The sequence below is a fragment of the Eriocheir sinensis genome, chromosome 45 (genome assembly GCF_024679095.1).
Source record: "Eriocheir sinensis breed Jianghai 21 chromosome 45, ASM2467909v1, whole genome shotgun sequence".
In the NCBI taxonomy this organism is placed as follows: Eukaryota; Metazoa; Arthropoda; class Malacostraca; order Decapoda; family Varunidae; genus Eriocheir; species Eriocheir sinensis.
In genome coordinates, this window is record NC_066553.1 from 1,948,638 (window position 1) to 1,974,993 (window position 26,356).

General features: G+C 41.7%; 2 protein-coding genes across 5 annotated transcripts in view; both read left to right on the forward strand.

Annotated features, from left to right (window-relative positions):
* The first annotated feature begins 815 nt into the window (after positions 1 to 815).
* LOC126980851 (nucleosome assembly protein 1-like 1-A) lies at positions 816 to 18,459 on the forward strand. Of its 4 annotated transcripts, XM_050831157.1 has the most exons (9): positions 2,721 to 2,848; positions 7,647 to 7,869; positions 11,936 to 12,040; positions 12,689 to 12,864; positions 13,423 to 13,717; positions 14,417 to 14,564; positions 15,295 to 15,462; positions 16,754 to 16,802; positions 17,428 to 18,459. In XM_050831157.1, exons 2-8 carry the CDS (start codon positions 7,669 to 7,671, stop codon positions 16,774 to 16,776), a joined length of 1,116 nt encoding a protein of 371 aa, XP_050687114.1. In that variant the 5' UTR covers positions 2,721 to 2,848; positions 7,647 to 7,668; the 3' UTR covers positions 16,777 to 16,802; positions 17,428 to 18,459. The 4 variants fall into 4 exon arrangements, with proteins under 4 accessions (XP_050687112.1, XP_050687114.1, XP_050687111.1 ...); XM_050831155.1 differs by lacking the exons at positions 2,721 to 2,848; positions 16,754 to 16,802 and adding an exon at positions 816 to 946; XM_050831154.1 differs by lacking the exon at positions 16,754 to 16,802 and having other exon boundaries at positions 2,723 to 2,848.
* Positions 18,460 to 19,810: 1,351 nt separating this feature from the next.
* The window catches only part of LOC126980850 (ankyrin repeat domain-containing protein 29-like), a 75,241-nt gene continuing 68,695 nt past the window's right edge, over positions 19,811 to 26,356 (forward strand). The window contains exon 1 of the mRNA XM_050831152.1: positions 19,811 to 20,057. Within this exon, the coding sequence (XP_050687109.1) occupies positions 20,046 to 20,057 (12 nt within the window). The 5' untranslated portion in view covers positions 19,811 to 20,045. The remainder of the gene's footprint in view (positions 20,058 to 26,356) is intronic.

Consider the following 26,356-nt stretch of genomic DNA (forward strand, 5'->3'; position numbering starts at 1 on the left):
GCTCGTTCTTTCTGGCAGGCATCTTCTCCATCATTTCCCTGCCACAGTGAATAACTACATCGCGGTGTTCTTGTCCCCAACTCACCGCTTTTCCTTCCCACAACACTCTCAAATGAGATAGATGTGTACAATAGTCCCTCCATGTGCACGTTTTTTTTCCCATGGTTTTGATTATGCACAGTTCAGCATTAAAAAAAAAAAAAGATATGCATTCTATTAACCATTTATTGTTTGTATTAAGCAGTACTTGGACTCGGAGCTCGTAGGTCATTGCTCTCTGGTGACATTTGTAGAAGTCGCAGAGAATTAATATATCAAACACAACGATATTTTTACTGTGACTGACTGACTTGAGTGACTGTGAACTGCTTGAGGCATGGGTTGGTTGTATCCCTGGTTGTATATACATAAGCGGAAGCACGAGCTGGTCATCATGAAGACTTAATCATGTTTGTAATATTTAACCTATTTTAAAACTCTGATGGTGAATAATTATGTGAGGCTAATGATCATCGTATGGCTATAATGAAAATCTCCCGAACTGATATCTTGTTTGGTCTCTTATACTGTTTCCTTTTATTGGAGCAGCGCGCCTATTTTGAGCTTTTTTTATGCTTTATTGCCCTTGCTATAAAAAATAAATAAATCGTATAAATGGTGATATTGAATACTGTCCGTGTGTGTATGTGTGTGTGTGTGTGTGTGTGTGTAAATATGTATACACCACAGCTGGGTCAATATGTTCGTCAGACGGGTAGTGGACACGTACTCTACTGCTCGGCTACGCGTTATCAGCCACCCTCATTCAGTTGGGGATTTCACAGTGCAAGGGTAGGGCAGAGTGGCTAGACACATGTTGTTTTCGATCATTATGAGTGCCCCAAAGGAATTATACATTGAGCCGTGCCTTCAACATGGGCCTGGGAGCTCGAGTCAAAGCTTACAGGTAAGAAAACTTGAAAGGAGTTGAAGAGGCAGGCAGAACAGGGTGGCTCTCTCTCTCTCTCTCTCTCTCAAGGAAATGCCCCACTGATTTTAATTTTTGGTCAAGCTTTTAATATACTACAGTGCCTTTTACATTTATCTCAGTAGTTAAACGTGTGTCCCATCGGTTATGCTGTATAGCGGTTTATTATAAAAAAAAATGGTGTGTAAAACTATACAAAATATATTTAACAGGGAGCTGAAGCGATTATTTACCCGTTATTTTATCTTATTTACTTACATTTATTTTTCTTAGTTTTCATAACGTTAAATTTTAGGGAGCCATAGTTTTCCTGATGTCCGGTAGAGCTGAGTGAGGATTTGAATGAATGAAGACCCACTCACACACACTCACTCTACCCCATTCATTAATCTGACAAGCCCAGGAGTACGGGGGGAGGTAGAGGGTGGCAGGATAGCACAATGGGGATTGGGGTGGGGAGTCTCCACCCACACCACCCCCACCTCACCCCACGGGACAATCTTGTACTTGATAACCCCGTGACGCCTGACACCCCCAGACAGACAGACAGACGGCCGCCGCACCCAACCCTCCACTGACGGGCCCCATTACGTAATCATTCATTTATCTTCGCCTTGGTGGTGTCTTTTGTTTTCTTTCTACCCAGCAGCAGGGGCCATATGTTCTCCAACCTTGAAGCGTCCCAGTAGGCTACCCATATTTGACACGGTTTTCGTAGGAGTTTTGGGCTTTTCCAGGGGTACTTTTATGACCCTGGTGGAAGTCTGAGCCTTCTTCTGTACCGTGAACCTAAAAGAACACTCATTAGAAATCGATTAACCTTCTATTTGGCCTTTGGAATTAGTTTTTGTGAGGCGTCCCAGTAGGCTACCCATATTTAACACGGTTTTCGTAGGAGTTTTGGGCTTTTCCAGGGGTACTTTTATGACCCCGGTGGAAGTCTGATCCTTCTTCTGTACCGTGAACCTAAAAGAACACTCATTATAACTCGATTAACCTTCTATTTGGCCTTTGGAATTAGTTGGTGTAAGGCGTCCCAGTAGGCTACCCATATTTGACACGGTTTTCGTAGGAGTTTTGGGCTTTTTCAGGGGTACTTTTCTGAACCTGTTGGTAGTTTGATCATTCTTCTGCACCGTGAACCTAAAAGAACACTCATTAGAACCCAATCAGTCTTCTATTCGGCCTTTGAAAATAGTTGATGTCAGGCGAAAACGTCTGATAATATACTTTAGGGTGGCTTCTAGCAATAGTGAGAAGAGTTATCTAATCATGAATTCCTCGCCGTTTTTCACTATTTTCCTCAGACTATGGTGAATATGAGCATTGGTAAAACAAATGGAAGCTACATCCACCTACATCTATATTGCAATACCTAATAATTCTTCGTTATTTAAATGTTGCGAGCGATTGTGGGTTTTCATAATTATTTGATAAGTGGAATAGATGCATTTCGGTTAGTTTATCATAGAACAGGGTAACTCGGCACAAGGAACATTAGCTATAACCATTTTGCAATTTAACATTCCCTCGCATCTAGGTTGACTCATGGACCAGTCATTCTCCCGCCAAAACTTCTGTTCAGGCTAACGAGATGATTGGTCCAGACTGTGACGTCACGACTTGCACGCACACCAAGAAGTGGATATACTCGCATGTCTAAACCACGCAGGGGCCACCAGGCTGAATGAGGATATACCAACACGACAGCAGTATATTCCCCGTTGTAGCATTGTATAGCATTCCCTGTGATAGGCGTTGGTTAGGTGTGTATGGGTCATCCGGGCTCCGTGTACATTCCTTAGTGGTCACGTGACCCGGTGTTTCCCGCCATCTTTGCCGCATGTTGGTCTGTCTGGCTCCGGAACCCGTTGAGAGAAGGTCAGTGGCGGCAGGCGATCCCCAGCTCTCTAACTATTGATTTATATACTAACACGGAAGGGCCCCGCCGCTCCCCCGGGCCACGAGAAGCTGCCAGGAGTGCACGGGCGGCGGAGGGTGCGACATAGGCGGCGATATAGCTCCCAAGGACACGGCCATAGCCAGGTGACCATCGCGGCGTAGTGAGCAGCGCATGTTTTGTGAGGGCCGTGTCCCTGGGCCATGGCGGCGGGGCATGGCATGGCAGGGGCGCCGCGGAGACATCGGGTGAGGGTGTGGCTGTGGTAAGGGCGGCGGGCGGCGGTATGGGTGTGGGCGGCGAGGCGAGGGTGGGAACGGTGTAATGTCTTTGTCTGGTGCTCACGTGGGGCTTAATGGCCATGCGCGCCGCCCTGCCATGCCTCGCCGCGGCAGGGTCGGGGCCACGCAGGGGACGAGGGCCGCCGCTCACTGGACGCCGTCAAAGGACAAGGGTCACAAAATGGTTTAGTTTGACGTCATCGGTGTATCGGTTGGTCTTACTTTAGGAACAGTTCAATTACCGCGTTAGCTGCGCAGGAAGGAAGGAAGCAGCAGCAGCGGCGGCGGCCACCTCACACGGCCTTGCCTGAGCCTCCGGTGGGGTGCTTTCCGGCCTCCCAACACCCCAGCAGCAGGGTGTTGGGGAGGAAGGGCGCGGGGCTGGGGAGTGAAGTGCATTGTGTGGGGACAACGGGGCCGGGGCTCGGGGATTAAGGATAGAGGGCTGGCGGGGTGGCTCGTGGCTGGCCCCGCGAACCTAAAGGGGAAGGTGGTGTGGGCGCGGGGTTGAGGTGAGGTATTGATGTGGCTGGCCCTCCAAACCCCCTGGGTAATCCCCGCCGCCGCAGGGAGGATTGAAATAGAGGGTGGGAGACATTGTTCCGGTGCATGGCCCAGGTGCCGTGTGTGCACGATACGGTTGTGGTGGTGGTGGTGCTGAGGCGGTGACTGTTTCCAGGCCTGGCGGTCACACTGGGCTTAAACTTTAACCTTATTTACTAGTTGTGGCCTGTGGGAAGTGCTGGCAACCTCTGTGCTCCTGGCTGTATGGTGGTGAGGGTGGCACCTGACCTGTGGAGTTACTGAGACGCCAAGGCACAGATACTGAGTTAGTGGTGCACATGCTATAATTTAGTGTTATCCTACTCCAGGACTTTACTAAATAATCGCCGTGGTGTATTGAAAGTGTTGAAATTCATATTAAGGGTGACATTCCAGTACTCTTGGTCATTTCCTGAAGGAAAAAATGTGATTTCCTCTTGTCTGCCATGTTGGATGACATAGGAATTCTGAGATTCAGTTGTTAATACAGCTGGTTTCTCTCACCTTTGGGGCTGCTCCCTTGATGGGAAAGCAACCATAGCTTGCAGACACCAGTACAGAGACCTCTTACTTGCAGTTGTGTAATAACTGGTCTTGACAGGCTTCACATTTATGATGCTGTCACTGGTAATCCAATCAGCCAAGTTCTCTCCCAGTGTCTTTACTTACATCAGACTTGCCTCTGGGCTTGGAGTTTGTTACAATTCCAGGGATTCCAATTTTATTGGAGACCTAAATCTAGAATCCTTTAACATGAGTGGAGAAAACATAACCAGCCTTTCAGAGCTTGAATATCCTGATAGGCTGTTAAGGTTGAGTTTCTTCCAAATAAGAAATACCACTGCACACTGACTTGGTTCAGTGTTGTAAGATCTTTCATGGTTGAAGTATTATTACGCCTTTGCTGACTATGGCTCCACACTCGGGCACAAGAGGTATGAAATACTCCCACAACACTGTTAAACAAGTTGAAAGCATTTATTCTTTTTCGGGTTATTCCCCACTGGAATTCTCTTTTGAGTGAGACTAGATGCACCCTCCTTTTGGCAAGCTTTGGCACAAAGCTTGCCCTTGTTCTTAGTAACATAGTGAGGGGTTATGAATACTTGTGATCCTCCTCAGTTCACCGTTGTCAGCATAGTGGCCAAGGCAGCTGCCTCATTTCGACAGTGGTAGAGTCTGGCAGAATTGCTTATTTTTCCTCATTTCTGCATATGAGAAGAAAACTTCTTACTAGTGACGATTTGTTTTTTTTTTTTTTTTTTTTATTTTTTTTATTTTTTTTAGAAATCTCTAGTTTTACTTGGGGGGAAGGAAATTTAGAAAACTAACTAATGATTCCTGCAGAGAATATCTAGCAGATAGATTGAAAAGACATCTAACCATACCAAATATAAGCACTTTTGTATGCCATTGTGTGACAGGTGAAGTTATGGATATATCTTTAATGTTTTGAACAGTTACTATACTGCTGGAGTGGCAGCTGTGTTTGTCAGGCCATGGTCTTTTGTGGCATATCTCTAGTACTGCCGAGGAATTTGGCCCTGCTGATGAGATGGTACTTGTGGAGTGCAGCTGTTACACTAATGACTTGGGAGGACTGGGGGTCAGCCATCTCAGTGGCTGATCATCTTTAATGTTTTCATGTTAGCTTTCCATATATTAAGTGATGCAGTCTTACCCCACCTTATTACCTACCTCTTGGGAACTTTTAAATTCTTTCTTCCTCACGTAAAGCTTTTTAAAATTTTGTCAAAGCACATTTTGGTGATACTAACCCAGGAGCAGCAACAGGCCAAATTTGTGGCTTTATCGTGTACCAGCAACAGGCCAAATTTGTGGCTTTATCGTGTACCAGCAATGGGCCAAATTTTTGTCATGATATAAACCCCCCAAAATAGATGATGCATAAACTGATCATAAATGCATTGATATAGATTATGAAATGGTTTCCGTGAGTGATGATTTTTTCTCGCTTAGAGGGGCCTTTAACCCCTTCACTCCGGCGACGTTGGCGTCCGACGACGTCACCATTAGTCCTCTTCTAAACTTCTTAATCCTCTTCCATTTCCTCTTAATCCTTTTCTAAACCTCTAATGAGGAAATGGAAGAGGAATTTAGAGGAGGATTGAGAGGTTTAGAAGAGGAGTAATCCTCTTCCATTTCCTCTTGACCCTTTCCATACTGTGACGCCAACGTCTTCGTCACGGATGGAAAGGGTTTAGAAACGTGATCCCCGCAGCTACCGGGTTAAGCCCTGTCTAACTTCTTTTTTGTTATTGGGAATTCCAGTATCCATATATAATTTAATAATCACTTCTATCTTTGGCTATATCTTCAATATTTTTACCATATATTTTTACCATGCCATGTTTTTGAATCGTATTCAACACCACAGTTTTCACTGTGTTGAAGGCCTTTTCGTAGTCAGTGAATGCCAAACATGCAAGCCTTTTCACTTCAAGGTGTTGCTCCATTGAATTGGTGGCTTAACCTTTGCACTTGCAATACACAGTCTGAGAATAGACGTTGATTTGTAAGCGCTAATGAAGTTCTTGAATACCAGATAAGACATCGGACTCGGGGAGGTGAGGAGGCTTGGTGAGGAACAAAAAGGGTTTAAAACCATTCATTTATTTTACTGGAGAGGCAAGCTAGAGGGTAGCAAACAGGAACACTTGAGTAAGATTTTTTTTTTAATACGAAAGCCTAGAAAAGAATTTTATTTATTTTTTAAATGAGTGTGTAGCATCAGTTGCATTTAAATGAGATACAAAAATTCAGCCTCAGACTGAAGTAAGAATAAGTATCACATATCCCAGCATTAACGAAAGATGAAAGTAAAGAACCTCTGTGAAGTATGAAAAGGAGGAATGTTCTGGAAAAGATGGTATTAGTGTAACCTTTAAAAAGGTACTGGAGAAAACAGTATTGAAATGCTGGATATATATCGAAACACACGAGAAATTAATCACAACAAGGGGAGGGTATTCCCCAGCTGCCTGGGATTGAACCCGCGACCAGCGTGGCGGGAGAGCCACTCCTTACCGTGTCGGCCGAAGAGGTACCCCATTGACTAAGTGGGTTATGGGAGGCTCGTTCATCAGGCCGTCGCCGCATTACAAAAGGGTTAACACAGATAGTGAGAATCAGACTTGAACCAGAGAGTGAGTTGGGACAGGGGTTCTCAAAAGTTTTTGGATGCGACCCCTACTTTGATAGATTCGCGCCCCACTCCCCCAGCAACAAAGCGTTTCTGACAATCACTATAACACATTTTCGTCTCTGAGGAGGAGGAAGGAAGAGGGGTTGCAGGATCTCGCGACCCCTCAAAATCATTTCGGGACCCCCACTGAAAACCTCTTGAGTTTGGGGTACCCAGCCCTTCAGTAAAGGTGAACCAGACCAGCCAAGAGGCAATATAGTACCAAGTTGTGAAGGTATCACTGCTGCAGGAATTATGACCACCGTTTGTCTTGTTTGGAGGGTTGTGACCTTCACACAGAAATGCTTTTATGTTGAAGCCAGAAGACTGCAATGAGTATTGGAAGACTTGTCCAGCCTTTTGTAGTGGGGCTTCTTGCTTTCATTGCTTGTTCTCTCAAGGACATTAAATGAAACCTCAACATCTGTTGGGGTTAGGTAACACACCTGTGGGTGGTGAGGGTCTGATGAGATATTTAAATACTTAAAACAACCAGAAGCCTGGTTACTCATTGAGTGGTGGCGGGGTGTGCTGTGCTCAGCCACAAATCCTTTGGCTGGCCACAGAAGTGGTCACGAAAACTTGTGGACACTCAGATCTTTATAATATCCACGGGCTACCCCGTGAATGTTAAAATCTGCATGTGTTGAGGCTTGACTATATTTCCAACTATATCCACATGTGTAAGGCATCATACCCAATCTTGTGGTTGACTGAAATATAAATATTAATTTTTATTCTCTGTTTCAGACCTTAAACAGCAGCAGTAATAATGGCTGATCCGGAGAAGGGAGCGCCAGCAACTGCGATGGAGGAGGAAGTTGATGAGGATGAGGTGGAGGAGGTGGAGGACGAGGAGGGTGGTGGTGAGCGCAAGGAACTGGTTGACAAGCTGATGAAGGACCCTCAGGTGCTGGCTGCCCTTCAGACCAAACTCCGTCGCTACCTTGGCACACCCTCGGGTTATATTAGTGTAAGATACAGGGTTGAAGACTCCTTAAATCACAAATGATTAAATCGTGATGATAACAATTACTTTAAAATGATTTATTTGATTTCTCAATGAGAAGTAGAATAAGTTTAAAACATCATAATATTGCCAGGAATTTAGCTGTCGGAACAAGGTATGTGTAAGATCTTTGAGTAGTCCATGTGCCTGCCACTAAAGTAAGGTCTTGCCATGCAGACTAAGCTGCTGTTGATTACCTTCACATTTCATGTCTCATTCATTTTCTGCTTAATTCCAGTCTTCATAAATTCACCATTCAGCATTGCTTCTTAGCTCTGCTCTTCAATCTCTTAGTATAAATTCCTTAAAGATCATCTCTACATAGCATGCTTTTTGGCGTACTGGACTGAGCATCCTAGGCATTGCAGATTTAGAACAAAGCCAAAATATGAAACATGGATTTGTGGGAACAGATTTTTCCAGTTAGATTCACAGATTCCATTTAACTTTTCCAAATGGGAAGTATTTATTTACTGGCTGCTTGAAGGTGAAGTCAGTTAGAGGTAGAGGACCAATGAAAGCTTATGGAACTGGAACTTAAAAATCAAATAAATCATGTACACAGTTTTCATTAAACAAACCAAGACAAAAGATCAACCCTGTAAAGTGTGGGCGTGTTGTGTTTTTGGTTTGAACCTTAATTTTTGTGTGGTGGTCACTAGTCAGGTTTAGTCCCACCACAACTTGGTAAGGGAATTGGTCTTTTTTGGATTACTTGCCTAAAAATACCATAGAAGCTATTAGTGACAACCATGGGTCACTTTGATCATTTCTTTGTGCATGCATTACAAAATTCTTTCCTTGCATGGCTGGTATGGTTTGGTTTCTAGCCTCCTCGGACTGGTTTGCTTCTGACTCCAAGTAGTTTTCAGCACCACCTGGTTTAATATACGTACTTCACGAATATAAATTTTAAAGACATGAGTGTGTGAACAGCTGTTATTATTTACTGTTGGAGAATGGTACCCAATAGTTAAAAAGAATTTACTCGATAATTATAACACTTTAAACTCAAACTTTACACCCATTTTACAAGTGTTCTTTAACATTAAAGACATGAGTGTGTGAACAGCTGTTATTTTTGACTATTGGAGAACGGTACCCAATAGTTAAAAAGAATTTACTTGATAATTATAACACTTTAAACTCAAACTTTATACCCATTTTACAAGTGTTCTTTAGCCATTCCCTTGAGTTCCAACAGTATCAGTATGCTAAATTCCCTTCCCCATGAAACTTTTCTGAACCACTTTTACTGGTTAATGCCTGCACCCAACATATTAATTTTTTCAGCAGTAATAGTATGGTGCAAATTGGTTGAGAAATGAAGTAATTTGAAGTGAAGTACATGAAGTTAATGAAGGCATGGATCAGTACAGAAGCTGCCGATGCTTTAATGGGTTGGCAATAACCGACCTGTCTTGTTAAGAGAGACTGGTTCCAGTGGTCCCAAAGAGTAATCTAATTTGATTTGGTATTTTCTAGTGTGATAAATAAGGATGTATTATCCAGTCTGAAGGAGGCCTAGATATCCAAAACAACAAGTAAGACGAAAGTTTGCATGACATCAAAGTTTTTTAGCTTTTTGTTTGCTTAGCTGACTAGGAAATGCACATGAAATATATATTTTCATGCTCTAAATATATTTGTAGATAAAGTATGGCTTTGTTACATGTGTGATAAAACGTTTAATGCTGCTTTTGGTTATGGTGAAGTATGAAGTAGTAGCTGTGGGAGACAACATCAAAGCACAGTAGCCAGTTGAGTGTGGTTGTATAAGTCCTGTTGTTGATGTTGAATTATTCAGTCCCAGAGGTAACTGGTGGCCTTAGATGCATGCCGCCGCTGCTGTGTCCTGTGTTTCCCCACTGCATGAACTCTTAATATGCCACTCATTTAATGCACTGATTTTAATTTCAGGGGTCAGACTTTTTAAAGTAAACTTATGTAAATACATGAAGATTAAAAGGTCACTGTCAAAACCCTGTATTTCATGATTCAAGGTATGAATGATAACTCACTGCACTAGATTCATTTTGTCTTTCTCAGAGTTTTGACACAGACATTTTTTTGAATGAAATAAACTGTCTCGAGCCTTGAGTTTTTGGCTCAAGCATTTTGGTCAACAGCATTTTTCTTAGGCTGAGCTGCTGCTACTTCTGCACTAGGATGTGTAATAGCTGTGCAAGCAAGACATGCATTCTTTAGCATTTTAAAACTGCATTTGATTTAAAATTTGCTTCTGCACTGCTTTCTAACCCCATGATGTCATCAACATTAGCACATGATATTTAGAATCAGGTCAGGAAGAACTGAAGGAGATTAGTAAGAGTCATGCTGATAGATTCATCAAGGTCACCAGACTCCATGTTGAGGACTTCTTGCTTCTGTGGATATTGTGCAATTTCCTTCATCAAAAATATCATTGCTCATGAAAATTCTTTAATCTTTTTTTTTTTCATGAATTTGTGAACGTTTTACTTTTATTTTCCTTAACATTTCTACTTATGTCAGACGTTACATTTGCACATTTACAAACTACACCCCAGCCAAAAGCAAAGCCACTCACTTCCCCATTCAGGTGATTTGCAATACTAATCATTGATGTGATGGAGTGAAAATGAAAAACCAGTCAAAGGTTTTAGTCTTATAAAACTTGAAAGTAGTATGTATGTGGTGATCGAACAAGATTCTTGTAAGTTTGGTTATCCATCTAAAATATTGAAAAGACAGAGGAAAGGGAAGTTCTCCTTTCAATGTAAGTAAATGAGTGCACTGAATAAAATCAATGCTCCTATTACAATATGTACTTTATTGGTCAGGGCACTGTTTTGAAATAATTTGGAATTTGAATTACATTAGTTTCTTTATTTGAAATAAATTGGGGTTGCCCGGGAAGTGCCTCTCATAAAAGGTTTGAAATCAACAGAATTGCTAACAACAGCTTTATACCTCTGTGGCTCTCACAGGGAGTATGGAAACTGGAGCACATGACTAGTGCAGAGTTCACCAGTGTGTGTTGCCTCACTCTGAAGCAGCTGGTGGCTTGTGGTGGTAAAGGCACTAAAAAAAAAAAATATATATATATATATATATATATATATATATATATATATATATATATATATATATATATATATATATATATATATATATATATATATATCCTGAACCCACTATGAGAGTACACGAGGGACTCGGTCTCTAGCCTGACTTGAGCTTGTCAGTGACCTCCCACATGTTACTGTGTTTTCAACATATTTATTGCTTGTTTGTTTTCTTTACTTTAAACAGTAGTGTAAAGTCTAATTTTTGAAGGCACTATGTCCAGTTTATATAAAAAGTCTTGGCTTTTGGATTAAATTCATGATGTAGGGCTGTGTATGACTCGTTTTCAAAATCTAATCTAAAAGTTTGGGCATGAAGTCAGCTTGTGCAACCGTGAGTGGAGTGGCGCCATAAAAATTCCTTTGCAATTGGGGGTAAATTCATGATGCGAATCTTTGATTAGTGAACCCATGAATATGAGGGGGACAGATATTCAACTAAGATTTGGTGTAGTTTGTAACTGCAAATGTTATCATCTTTATCTTGGCACCTAGGTGGTATTTTCTATTGTTGTCATTTCCAGTCTTGAATTGATGTCAAATCATTAACATATATATAGTAATTATAAAATCTTCTATATCTGAAAATATTCAATTCCCTCTTCACTGCAATATGTGGATTTTCATATACATGACAGTTTGTCTTCTGAAATCAATATTGTTCATGCCGTGTCTTTGTGTGTTATATTTATGTATGCATTATATGGAAATGGTAAAGAATCCATGATTTCTGTGAGTACTCATCTTGCTGTAAAGGCTCAAGCACTCCTGTGATACAATTGTCGTATTCTCATTTGGTTGATGAATATTGAAGGAAATTTGATATAGCAGATGTAATGGGAGAGATATTTCATTGTGAAATTCAGTACTGACAAGCCTATAACCTTTTGTGTCGGTAATTTCATAAAGTTGCTTGTTTTCAGTCTTTACCTGTGTCGGTCAAGAGACGTATAAAGGCCTTGAAAAAGCTGCAGCTCCAGTACACAGATCTCGAGGCAGACTTCTACAAAGAGGTTCATGCATTAGAGGTGAGTCGAGGATGGTCCTGTCCTGTAACATGCTCTCAGTATCCAGTGGAGATGTTAGTCACTTGCTCTTATAGTAATTTTTTAAGCTAGGTGGAAGGATCATGTAAAGGTCAAGAACAGACCATTCTCCTCAGCCAGTAACACAAGATTCCTTAGCCTCTCATAATTTGGTGCATGAACTTCACACTGACTTCCATCCCCAGTAGCTAGCATGGGTCCAATGAAGGCATCTATTTGTTAATGAGCAAAACTTTTTGGTAGTATTGTTTTGAGTTATAATGATCAAATAGAGTTGAGGATGGTTATTGTTCCCTATTTATCTTATGTTGTTAACCCGGTAGCAGCGGGGATCATGTTTCTCAGTGGTCCCTCCTGCGAGAAAAATGAGTAAAGATCACCCCTCACACAAACCATTTCATAATATATATCAAAGCATTTGTGATCAGATTATGTATCATCTATTTTGGGAGGGTTATACCATGGCACAAATTTGGCCCATCGCTGCTACACGGTAAAGCCACAAATTTGGCCTGTTGCTGCTACTGGGTTAAACATGGTCTGCCGTGGCCACCCCTGGAGGGTAGTAGGGAACAGGGTTAGACTTATAATTTTTCCCGTGTAGCTAACAATTTTAACTTTCCTCCACAGGTTAAGTATGACAAGATGCACCAGGGTCTCTATGAGAAGCGCCGGCAAGTGGTGACGTCCGAGTACGAGCCCAATGAGGAGGAGTGCGACTTCCCCTCTGATGATGAGACTGATGACGAAAAGAATCTCAGCAAAGACATGGAAGAGAAGGCAAAGATCGATGAGAAGGAGGATAAGTATGTCTTGGTGCCTTGAAGCCATACTGAATTATCATAACTTGGGGATGTTAATAGGTTTTGTATTTTGCTCTGTGGGAAAGGCTACAGTTATCTTGTGTGGATGAGTATGATTAGTATGTATGTGTGTTGTCCAAACTGTACGAGTCAAAAGAACTTGGGGAATGTTAATATGTCTTGTATGTTGGGCTTCTGTTTTGTCGAGTGATGGTTCCTGTTATGTTTTCCTTTGCTATGGATTTAAATGAGATAAGTAACTACCCTTCAGGTGTGACTATGCTTCAAGGGAGTTTTCTAGGTGTCTGGAGTTGGTATATAATTTTTTAAGTAAGTTGATTGTAAGTAGGTGTTTGTGTCCTGTCTTGACTAACTTTAAATGGAAAATATTTGTCAGTTGTTCATTTATTTTGATGAATTTGCATATGCTGCACAGAGAGGGTTTCCTATTTCATTTATTTTGATTCACTTTAATTATTTGGTATATTTAAATGCTTGATATTCCCTCCCTTTAAGTATACTACTCATAGATTTAACTTTGCCATTATTTTCTCCTCCAAGGATCCATGACTTCGACGAAAACACCAAAGGCATTCCGGAATTCTGGTTAACGATTTTCAAGAATGTCGATTTGCTTGCTGAGATGGTTCAGGACTACGATGAGCCTATCTTGAAGCACCTCACAGACATCCAGCTCAAGTTCCATGACGAGCCCATGGGCTTCACTTTAGAGTTCTACTTCACTGAAAACGAGTACTTCACCAACAAGGTCTTAACTAAATATTACGAAATGAAGTGCGTTCCAGACAAAGATGATCCATTTGGCTTTGAGGGACCAGAAATCTTCAAGTGCAAGGTAAGTCACTCTAAATCTCCTCTAGTCATTAGCTTTGCCTAGTGATCATTTTCTATTCACCTGTTTTGTAGATGTCGATGAATTAAATTTTTACTAGATACTTTGACATTAGGGATTTATGTAATAGTTCTTGAGATAAATAAGGTTTTCCAAGACTAAGAATATAAAGATTTCCAAGACTAGGAATATAAAGTTTTGCTAGACTAAGAATCGAGAGGTTTTTTTTTTACTAAGAATTGAGAGTTTTGTGAGACTAAGAATCGAGAGTTTTGCTAGACTTAAGAATCGAGAGTTTTGCTTGACTAGGAATCGAGGTTTTTTTTTACTAAGAATCAAGAGTTTTGCTTAACTAAGAATCGAGAGTTTTGCTTAACTAAGAATCGAGAGTTTTGCTTAACTAAGAATCGAGAGTTTTGCTTAACTAAGAATCGAGAGTTTTGCTTAACTAAGAATCGAGAGTTTTGCTTAACTAAGAATCGAGAGTTGCTAGACTAGGAATCCATAGCCAAAGGGAATTAGAGATGTTGACCGAACTAAGGATGGAAGAAAGATGTAAAGATATGATTGAAAGTCGGGAATTATGCAAATGGGTTTAATTTGTTCCATTAGGTATCTGAGTGTCATTACATAGTGCTGTTGGTGGTTATGATGTGTAAAAAAACAATTCACATGATGGATAAACAATTTGTTTCCCCTCAGGGCTGCACCATAGACTGGAAAAAGGGCAAAAATGTTACAGTAAAAACAATCAAGAAGAAACAGAAGCATAAATCCCGGGGTGCCATCAGGACTGTCACCAAGACGCTGCAGAACGACTCCTTCTTCAACTTCTTCAATCCTCCTCCAGGTGAGTGGTGGCTGCGGGTCTCGCTTCCCTTCTTTTCCCCTGGCATTCACCTTTATTATTATTATTATTATTATTATTATTATTTTTTTTTTATTATTTTTTTTTTACAACAAAGGAGACAGCTCAAGGGCACAAAAAAGGAAACCATAATAAAAAAAAGCCCACTACTCGCTGCTCCTAAAAAAAGAATCAAAAGAGGTGGCGGAAAGAGAAAGAAAGAAATATACATACACCCATGCATATTTCATGATGTATAACCAGTTCATATCCATCCACTTGTCAGTACTCTTGGGGGAGACTAATATTGCACATGCTTCCTCTTTAGTGTTATGGCCTTCCTCATCACAAATTTTCAAGTTTTTGTGCCCCTATTCTTAACCCGGTAGCAGCGAGGATCATGTTTCTTAATGGTCCCTCTAAGCGAGAAAAATGAGAAAAAATCACCCCTCACAAACCATTTCATAATAAATGTCAAAGCATTTGTGATCAGATTATGTATCATCTATTGTTGGGGTTTATATCATGGCACAAATTTGGCCCGTCACTGCTACATGGTAAGGCCACAAATTTGGCCAGTCGCTGCTACCGGGTTAAAATAAGGGACACTGGGATCATTTGACAGTGCTCTTTGTACAGTGTGTGCATCCAGTTGTACACTTTTTTGTAAGTGGAATATGGCACCCAACAGTATTTTTGTGTTTAAGATTGGCAAATATTTTCTCTTTTCCAGTCCCTGAGGATCCCAATGAAGAGATGGATGAAGACACTCAGGCCTTGTTAACGGCAGACTTTGAGATCGGCCACTATATCCGGGAACGCATTATTCCCCGGGCAGTGCTCTTCTATACTGGCGAAGCTTTAGATGATGAAGACTTTGAAGAGGAAGAGGGAGAGGAAGGTGAGAATATACTCATAGGATATTAACACTCCAGAGAAGTGATTAATGCATTCTAGTCAGCCCTAAGTCAAGGACCACAACCACTAGCCCTGGGGTCTAGATAATATTGGTCGGTGTATTCTCATAACAGAAGAAAATACAACTTACGATGGATTTATATTGTAACCATAACCTGCCCTCCTCACATGTTTACAGTGTCCCTAAATCACAGTATAGCCTTTATAATAAATTGATGGATCTGCCATTATTTCTGATGTAGGGAAAGGGAGACTGACCCACCCCTGGCTGGATGCTTGTGAATATATTGCTGGTGCATTTTGGATTATAGTTGTTGAGTTACGTGGTTCTTTTGAGTAAAAACAGTAGGTAGCGATTTTCAAATGATTTTTTTCGGGATTTAAATATGAGTATCTGTATGGTTTATTTCAGATTTGTAAATTTGTTTTCTTAGCATTTTAAGTCCTTATCTGAAATGAGATTATTATTCCAGAGTAGTTTGATATAAGATGAATTTGTTTTGGCCAAGTCACAGCGCTGCCGGGAACGAAGTTAGGTTTTGAGCACTCACCCACCCGACATACATTTATCGTATATAGTTATACATTGTGCATATATATTCCATCAAATCTATATATTCCCTTCTCCAGTTTAAAATTTTACGATTCAGATGTTCATTCGCCAAATGTAGTGTAACCCCCCCTTCCCCCGTCACCCTCCCCACCCTGCATCTAGATGTTGAGACCTGCAAGTCAATGTTCTGCTCTGAATGTTGATGTAAAGTACACTTCCCTGACACTGAGTCCTTTGGAGGTCGTGTAAGAATGCTGCTTTGCTCTTATCACCTCGAGACTAAAGTATTGTAATTGGCAAAAGATGCTGCGGCAAGAAGTGTTGACTGTCTCACCATTACTTCACGCCACTAATACCTTTCATATGCAAATAGCTGTTGTAAAGTTGTCGTAAGACTTCAATGGTATGAGTGTGTACTATGTATCCAGGCCTGCTGTGTCTAGTGGTGACTCATGTATATTACCACTGTCCCTGAATGGTACAAAATTATGCACACTTGTTACTATGAAACAAGGTGTTAAAATTCTCACTCCCCCATTTGGACTTATTTGTCTAGTTTTTGACATCAGGAATGCCATGCTAATTTCCATGTCCACTCTAGGTCCTGCCTCTCACTCACATGGTACATAATTTTCTATCATTTGAAGGTTTGTTGTTCCATTAGACTAATAAGTCTTCAGTGAAATTATATTTGATAAATAAGAGGCTGTTATGTTCACAGGGTCAATAATCAGTTCAGTGTAGCACCATAGCATCTTCCAGATTTTCAGGTATACTAACAAATGACTAACTTTACCCAGAGTTTGAAACTTAAATAGAAACTCTAGCTGTTGGATACTTGCATGTTGGCAGACGGTCATCTTAAAGGCTTTGAAGGAAACAGAAAATGAATAGTTTTTAGTTGCTTTGCTGTACTTGTAGTGTGGAGGATCCTGCATGGAAAGGTCCTTTGTGATCCTGAGCTTTATCGGTCCTGGCAAAACAAAGGAGTGGCTCATGTTTTGCTGGAGTGTTGAGTGCTATTGTTATATATATATATATACATACACTTGTTTTAAGGTGAAATATGGCAATGATTATTTTTTTTTAACTAAAGTAACAGTTGATTATAAATGAGGAAAGAGTTTAGCATCTTAGTTGCTTTAAAGCTGCACCTGCATTCTGATACTGACCAAAATTTACTACAGCAAATAGGTTGTTTTAAACTTGTGCTACATACCTTGAACTTACAAATGTGATGCGACAAGTGCTTCTCCAACATAAAATATCATTATTTTTTTTGAACAACAAACCTTTATGTGATCATATCATGAAATATCCCAGAACTTTCTTTTTATCATCAGTTTATTTTGTTTAGATTCTTGTTATTGAGTTTATCCCTAACTCATTTTAAAGGCGAAGAAGGAGACGATGAGGAGGAGGAAGATGACCCTGACTATGACCCATCGAAAGACAAGGCCGCCAAGGGTCAGCAGCCGCCAGAGTGTAAGCAGCAGTGACCTTCTGGTTGAGTGTAGGGTGTTTTCCTTTTACCTTGAGCAGCAGCATCTGGGGCCTTGGTGTCATTACCTATTTGGTGGCATTAAACATTTTCTTGTGGATTTTCCATTTGGATATGTTTCTTCTATAGCTGTAGTCAAAGCATGCTAACTACTGCAAGGGACAGATGTCATTCCAAGTTTACAGTCTTCAATGTCTGTATATATTTCTTTTATCAGTTTAAAATTATTATTAGGACATTTTTTTTATAGGTGTCACCAGTAGCTTGTTGATTTGATGGAAGTGTTCTTGTTTTCAACAGTAGGTGTTGCCATTATGTGCATTCTTAATTATTTGAATACTCCAGTGCAGCTGGACCCCCAATGTATATGAATCGTTATTGGATGCATATAAAAGTTAAGATCTGTTCTATTGAAGTTTGAGAGATTAATGTCATATACTCCCTGACTATTGTTGAGTTTGTACAAAAAGGTGTTCAGTACCAGGATAATGTTTATAATAGATGTTACAGGGTCTTGGTGAGTCAGACAGACCTTGCTGTTGCCCTCTACTACAAGAGCATCAAGGTTTGTTCGAAGAACACTTGAAAAGTTCTAACTTGTGATATGCCACTTTTGATAGGTTCATCTGTAACCACTCAAGATGTTTAGACTTAATAATTTAGGATTATTTTTTTTTCTTTTGTCTGCATTATACAAGCTTTAACAACAAACTGCCTCTGTTGCATGGAGTCCAGATAGAAACAAAAGAAACATTACCATGGTCTGTATTTAATCTCAATGGATTAGTTTTTATTTATTTTAACAACGAAATTTACGAATTGCGTAGTGAAGAAAACAGGTTTCACGGTGTAACCAGTAAGCTTCATAAATAAATGTAATAGCTTTGTTACCACTGCAGCGAAAATATATATATTTGCTCCTTTTTCATACTTGTTTATGTATTGCTCCCAGTTGACGTCTGTAACAGTAGACATAAAGATAAGTTAAGAGCTCTTGTTATGATTTAGTGTGTGTGCCCAGAAGAAAGACAAACACATAATGGCTTTGAGGGATGTAGGCTCAGGCAGGCATGGATGACCTCTTAGATACAATGACAAGTGGAAACTGGTAAGTATAGGTCGTGGCTAGACTATTGAGTGAGACCGAAGCCTTTCCCACTTTTCTATATCGGTCTCTAAATGCCCCTAAAATTACCTTAAAAATTTCCCCACCTACTTATGCTCGTTTCGCTCGCCCCCCCTCCCACCCCCGACACACCTCATGAACCTATAATGCCCTCAACCCCCCGCAAAAATTGCCAAAATTACGGGCCTGTGTTGCTGACCGTCGAAGATAATAGGCAGCACATGGTACTTGATAAGATACAGTAGATAGGATACTAATCATTAGAAATTGTAGATACATGTATGGGCGTGTGAGGTACCAACTCGACTGCACGCGGCGCAAGCCCATCACTGTCTCCACATTACAGGATTATGGAAAGATATTGGGTCGTATTATAAGACATTTCCTCGTCCAAGAACACCTATTTGACAAGACTTTCGTAGTTGTGGGCATTTCCAGTAGTAGTTTTTTACCCTGGTGGTAGTGTGACCCTTCTGTACCATGAACCTGAAGAAACACTCGTAAGAATCTGACTGACCCCTTCTTTGACCTCTAGAAATTGGTGATGTGAGAAGCGAATTTGTCTTGTAATACCGACCATTAAATCGCACAAATTGGGAAGAACCGTGAATACTTGGATCTTGGCACATAGAAGCGGTGTTGCCTGCCATAACTGTGGGGGGGGGGGGGTGCTTGGTCACTGCACAGCAATTTTAGGAACATTACATCAATCGAATTTAGCAATATGAGCGAAAATTTTAATTATTACGTGTGTGTATGTGAGTATAGTGATGCCAGCCGCCAGATTGGGGGAGGGGCTTAGCCATCACCTTCCCAGCGATTATAGAAACATGAAATCAACTTGAATGAGTAATAAGAATGAGAATTGTAATTATAACAATGCGTGTGGGTCATTGGGTGTGTGAGCAACGCTGTGGCCTCCAGATGGGGTGAGGGTAAGAGGGGAGCTCGTCACCTGCCCCTGTCCCGGGATTATAGAAACATTCAATTGAAATGAGTAATAACAGGTAGGATTGCAATTCTAAGAACGCGTGTGTGTCATTGGGTGCGTGAGAGCAACGCTGTGGCCGCCAGATGGGGTGAGGGTAAGAGGGGAGCTCGTCACCTGCCCCTGCCCCGGGATTATAGAAACAGTTAGTTGAAATGAGTAATAACAGGTAGGATTGCAATTATTACAACGTGTGTGTGTGTCACTGGGTGTGTGAGAGCATCGCTGTGGCCGCCAGATGGGGTGGGCGGCGCCTGGCACTTGCGCGGGGCTGGCGGTGCCGCGGCTCAGCAGTGCACAGCGAACCCGGGCTATGGCAGGTGGCCGCGTGACCCGCTCGCTCGCCGGGTGTCACTTCGCATGTGGATAAGGGATTACTACCACCGCCTCATCACACAATGTCGCTGAGGGTGAGTATGGCGGTGCTTCTGGCGTCCCGAGTGGTGTTATCGATTTCACGTGGACGGCTGGCCGGGTGCTGCTGTCAAAGGCTGCAGAACCCGGGGCAGCTTCGCATGGGTTGGGTTCCTGCAGTTTTGATATGGTTATTTTGGGGAACGACGTGAACCAGGTGTGCGCTAGTTACCTGAAAACACCTGGTGACCTCCCTTTGGATCACGGGAGGTCAGGTCATGCCACGCTCGGAAACAATGCAGGTGTCTTGGGAGTCGCTAGGTAGTGTGACCATATTTTATGATGCATGCAGGCTACAGAACACGCAGGCCGCGGTGACGAAGCAGGCCAGTCAAGGGGAACGGGGTGGGTCTTGAATGCCTTGTGGGTGCTGGTGAGTGGCTTTGGGTTCGCGGGTGTCAAAATCATGAGTACTGTATCACCAACACCATTGGTAAACATTCTACTTCTTATAGGCAAGTGGTGGTAGGGGAGACTGCAGCAATTGTAACAGTTCTTGATATTTGTAAGTGCCGTGTATGCTTGTGGGAGGGGGGGTTCATGTATAAGAGAGATATAACATTATACGAGTATCACTAACACCACGTAGCAGTAAACAGTTCTTATGGGCAAGTGATGGTAGCGGTGACTGTAGTAATTGTAACAGTACTTTGTGTGTGTCTCAATATCTTTCTTATGCATATTTTGGGGTGGGGTTTAAAACTAGGAAAAACCGGTATTATTGGAGTTCTGAAGGCAAGTGTTATGTGGTAGCGGTGACTGCAGTAATTGTAACAGTGCTTGACATGCGAGTCTTATTGTCACGTTTATCAGTTATGCTTTGAAGTGGGTGTTGAAGCGTTAGAAAGACCGGCATTGCATCACGAGTAGCAACAAACAGTAGTGGTGACAAGTACAATGGAGGAAGTTACGGTAGTGATTGTAACTGTTCGTAATACGTGCCACAAGTAAGAATCGCCTCGGGGTGTGTTTGTGATTGCCAAGAACACCGACATTCCAGTAGCCAGTAAGCACCAGAAACACTGGGTGACGAGGGGATGTGATGGGCGTGACACCAGAAATTATATTAGTTACCCTCCGTAATGTGTGTCCCAAAGCCTGAGAATTCACTGCATGCCTCGGGGTGTGCTTGTGACTACCAGGAACACCGACATTGCATCACAACCAATAGTGAAGAGTAGTAAACAGATAAGGGGGTGTGATGGAGGGACAGCAGAGATTATATGAGTGGTAAACAGTAATATCAGTGACGAAGGGGTGTGATAGGAGGGATAGCAAGCTTTGTATGAATAGTAAACGGTACAAATGGGTGACTAGAGGGTGTGGCGGAAAGGAAAGCAGTGATTGTATGATTTGTGAACAGTAATAATGGGTGAGAAACGGGTGTGGTAGGAGGGACAAGGGAATTCGGTGGGCGGGACACCAGTTTGTATTAGTTCGCGGTAGCCTAAGAAAAGGAAAACTAATACTGCCTTCTAGTCAGAGCGCATTGACACTCCCATTCCCATTGATCAAGCAGCGAGTGACAGGTTAACACCCCCGGGCCTCTCTCCCTCCCTTTGTCCTACACACACACGCACACGAGCCATCCCCAACACCTGTGCTGCTATGTGTGACCGTGCTAAGTGCCTCGTCACGCCTCCTCGTTCACAGTGACACCGTCCGTTCTACTTTTTTTTTGTTTGTTTGTTTTTCCCGAGACCTGTGCTTCTATGTAACTCTTTGAAGAGGTTTTTGTTTAAGTGTTCTTTTAGGTATTTGTGGTCCCTTATTGTTTTAGTACTCTTTAATCTTTCTACGACTGTCTGGCTTTTAAGTTGGCTGTGATTTCTCGTTCTGTTGGCGTTCAGTTTGTCTAGCCGAGCAATTCCTTCCATGTCTACTTTTCCTTAATTTCTTTTCCTACTTTCCATAAAACGATAAAGTGTTTCCTTGGCTGTTTCTGTACACAAGGGAAGTCAACTGTGTGTGTGTGTGTGACGTGGCGAGCGCAATGCAGCACTCACCAAAGCTTTGAATAGTTCGAGGGAGTGTCCTAAAGCTGAGTATGATTGCAGGACCCATTCACGTATATACTGGAGTTACATTAGTTCATTCGCCGTACGTTAGAGTGAGCAAGCGTAGGATATGATAAACCAGGGAAAAGAACGTAAAAGAAAGCGAAAAGAAGACCATCAACAAGTCAAAATGAGAAGTACTGCATCAAAGGGGCTGTTGCAAATATTAGGCTATCCCCCGAAGCTAAATTGGATTGGATTGAAGTAGGCTAGGCTATTCATGTTTGTCCTTATATGGTACTAGGCTATCCCCCGAAACTAAATTGGATTGGATTGAAGTAGGCTAGGCTATTCATGTTTATCCTTATATGGTACTAGGCTATACCCCGAAACTAAATTGGATTGGACTGAAGTAGGCTAGGCTATTCATGTTTGTCCTTATATGGTACTAACTAGGCTATACCCCGAAACTAAATTGGATTGGATTGAAGTAGGCTAGGCTATTCATGTTTGTCCTTATATGGTACTCAGCTATCCCCCGAAACTAAATTGGATTGGATTGAAGTAGGCTAGGCTATTCATGTTTGTCCTTATATGGTACTCAGCTATCCCCCGAAACTAAATTGGATTGGACTGAAGTAGGCTAGGCTATTCATGTTTGTCCTTATATGGTACTAGGCTATACCCCGAAACTAAATTGGATTGGATTGAAGTAGGCTAGGCTATTCATGTTTGTCCTTATATGGTACTAGGCTATCCCCCGAAACTAAATTGGATTGGATTGAAGTAGGCTAGGCTATTCATGTTTGTCCTTATATGGTACTAGGCTATACCCCGAAACTAAATTGGATTGGACTGAAGTAGGCTAGGCTATTCATGTTTGTCCTTATATGGTACTAGGCTATACCCCGAAGCTAAATTGGATTGGATTGAAGTAGGCTATTCACGTTTGTATGTCCTTATAATTATGGTACGTTGCCTTTCCTCGTGGGGTGTATTGATCTTGGTTTTGTATACAAGTCTACGTACTGTTGTGTTTGTTCCAAAATACATGTTGTAGTAGGCTATTCATATTTCTCTTTGTTTCTTAATACGAGCACATTGTTCTTCCTCGCGGGTTGTATAGATCTAGTTACTGGTTATTGCATAGTCCAGGTACGTGTTCGTTTCTATATTATTATTTCACGTGCAATGTATAGATCGATCCTATACATATATAAATCACATTACATGTTTTCCTTGGTGAATTACAAGGCACTGGCGCAGATAGTTTCCCAGTATCTGCAGCACCAAGTTTCCTGAGATTTAGACAAAAATATTAATTCTGTTATAACTAGTAAAAGAAACTGAACGGGAATATAATAGCTTTCCAAGGAGGGGGGTAACTATTCCTCCTTGCCCCATCTCCAGACACCCTTGATGTAAATGCTAGCCGTGTTCCCAAGTCGATGCATGACGGTAATTAACAGCTAGTATCTAATAAGCGTTGACTAATTTCATCCTCATCCTCCCCCTTAATCTAAAACGTTTCTCCCTTCGTATGTGTTGGTTGTTTTGAAGTCTTTAATCACACACACACACACACACACACACACACACACACGAGCGCTGCCACGTAAGTCAATGCATTCATGAGATAAGCGTGTGGAATGAATCAGAGGGCGGCCGGCGCGTGATAGGGCCATGCACCTGCCCTTTGTAAACCCCCAACCCCCTCACGCCACGCCTTCTCTCTCTCTCTCTCTCTCTCTCTCTCTCTCTCTCTCTCTCTCTCTCTCTCTCTCTCTCTTCTTTTTATTTTATATTTTGTTCTTCCTTCTCTCTCTCTCTCTCTCTCTCTCTCTCTCTCTCTCTCTCTCTCTCTCTCTCTCTCTCTCTCTCTCTCTCTCTCCTGTGTGTGTGTTGGTTAACGTGCTCGGTAGTGAATCTTCAAGTCTGGGTTCGAATCCTTGGGCGATGTAATCAGACACGACCACCACCACTTGACTGCACAACCCTTTTATGTAATTACCTATTTGTATCATTATAAGATTCATACAAGTGTGTTTTATCAAGTATTTAATCACACTTTTATCTTATCGTCCTACACACATACGTATACTATTTGCAGACAATTTGATTCAGTAAAGTCATGTAGTGAGTGCTAATACGTTAGATTCAAGAAAAGGTTAGGTGATTCATGGATAGCGAGGTTACTAAGTGGCGTTAGGGTCACAGGGGTTGCCTTGTGTTAGATCTACCGGCCTTTTGCGTACCCGTTGTGTTCTGAAAGCAATGTTATGTCTGTGTACGAAAGTAATGTTATGTTCTTATCAATCGTTCGATATAAAGAAGGGAGTATTGCATCATCCCCCCCCCCCCTTTTTTGTGTATGTGTGTGTGTGTGTGTGTGTGTGTGTGTGTGTGTGTGTGTGTGTATTTACCTAGTTGTAATTTTACAGGGCCTGGGCTTACGCTCGTGTGGTCCCGTCTCCGTATCTATAATTATCCAACTTTTCCTTGAAGCTCTGCACACTCTTCGCCGATACTATTTCTTCACTTACGTCTGTTCCAAACCTCTGTGTGTGTGTGTGTGTGTGTGTGTGTGCCATAACCAGGATGCGGCACATTGATACCTGCCTGTAATAGCTGGAAGGCCCTCGAGGCTGAGTAACGTGCTGGCAGTGGGACGCCTGGGAGAGGGAAACTGAGGTAACCAGCAGGATCTAATACCACACGTCCCCGGCCACACTTTTGTCTCCCGGCGGGGGAAGCTGACGCATAACACCTTTAAGACCTTTAAGACTGAACTACACACCGAATATGTAAGGTTCGGAAATAATATAATAAGTGCTTAGCTTAGTGGGCCTTTGTTTCTTTTCTTTTACACTATACGTAAGATTCGGAAATAATACAAGTCTTCATCTCGGTGGATTTTTTGTATTATGTTTTTTTTTTTTTTGCCCTTGATCTGCCTCCTTTATGGTAAGAACAAAAATAAAAACTCGACAGGCCAGCAACAACCATTAAAAAGCCTCTCGTAGAAGTTGTTTGGATTATCATGAACTGTTTTGGGACGCTTGTGATATATTAACCCAACATTTGCACCATGGAGAGGAAAAAAACATCAATGAGAACCTGGTTAATCTACTGTGGCCTTGGTTAATGATCGTGGCAATAGGAGCAGCCCGATACGTCTGTTTAAAAACTCTCTCGTAGAAGTAACTGGGATTTCCATGGACTGTTTGGAGATGTTTGTGATATATTAACCCAACTTTTGCATGGAAAGGAAAAAAACATCAATGGAAACTGAATTTTGATTATTTTTTGCATTCTTTTTTCTTTCATTTGTTTCTTTTTCTTTATTTCTTTCCATCTTTCTCTCCTTCTTTCTATCTCTTTTCCTTCTCTTTCCTTCCTTGTTTTTTTTCTTTTTTTCTTCCATCTCTCTCTCTCTCTCTCTCTCTCTCTCTCTCTCTCTCTCTCTCTCTCTCTCTCTCTCTCTCTCTCTCTCTCTCTCTCTCTCTCTCTCTCTCTCTCTCTCTCTCTCTCTCTTCTCTTCTTTCCTTCCTTATCCTACCCCCCTTCCTCCCTCCCTTCCCTCTCTTCTTTCCTTCCTCCCCCCTCCTTCCTCCCTCCGTAGCAATGGGTGCAGCTCGATGGGTCCAAGAATACGGACTGGAGTACATGCCAGCTTTAAAACGTGGCCAGTCATCGTGCAGTGCCCCTTGAGCGATGGTGGTGGGGGGCGCGGAGGGGGCGGGGGAGAGAGCTGAATACTTGATAGTGGACACCGGCCGAGCACCTCCACCACCACCATTCTCACGACAACCAATATATACCGTTGCTGTGATTTACGGAGCCATATTGTCCATCCGTAGCCTGTTCTTATGGTGATGGGAGTCTGGACTTTTTTCTTATTCTTTATTTTTGTTTTTGTTTTCGTTCGTGTCCTGTGCCAAGAACCTCGTGTGGTGTTAGGAGCCATCATCATCATAATCATTATCGTTATTATCGTTCCGTCAGGTGATGTGGTAGTTATTATATTCGTGTTCAATTTTTATTACAGGAGAAAAAATGATGATGAATTTATTGAGTAGTAAAAATAAAACGTATCCTGAATTTTTATTATTTTTTGCATTTTTTTTCTTTCATTTGTTTCTTTTTCTTTATTTTTTTCCATCTTTATCTCCATCTTTCTATCTTTTTTTTTGTTCCTTTTCTTTCCTTCCTTTTTTTTCTTTCCTTTTTTCTTCCATTCTCTCTCTCTCTCTCTCTCTCTCTCTCTCTCTCTCTCTCTCTCTCTCTCTCTCTCTCTC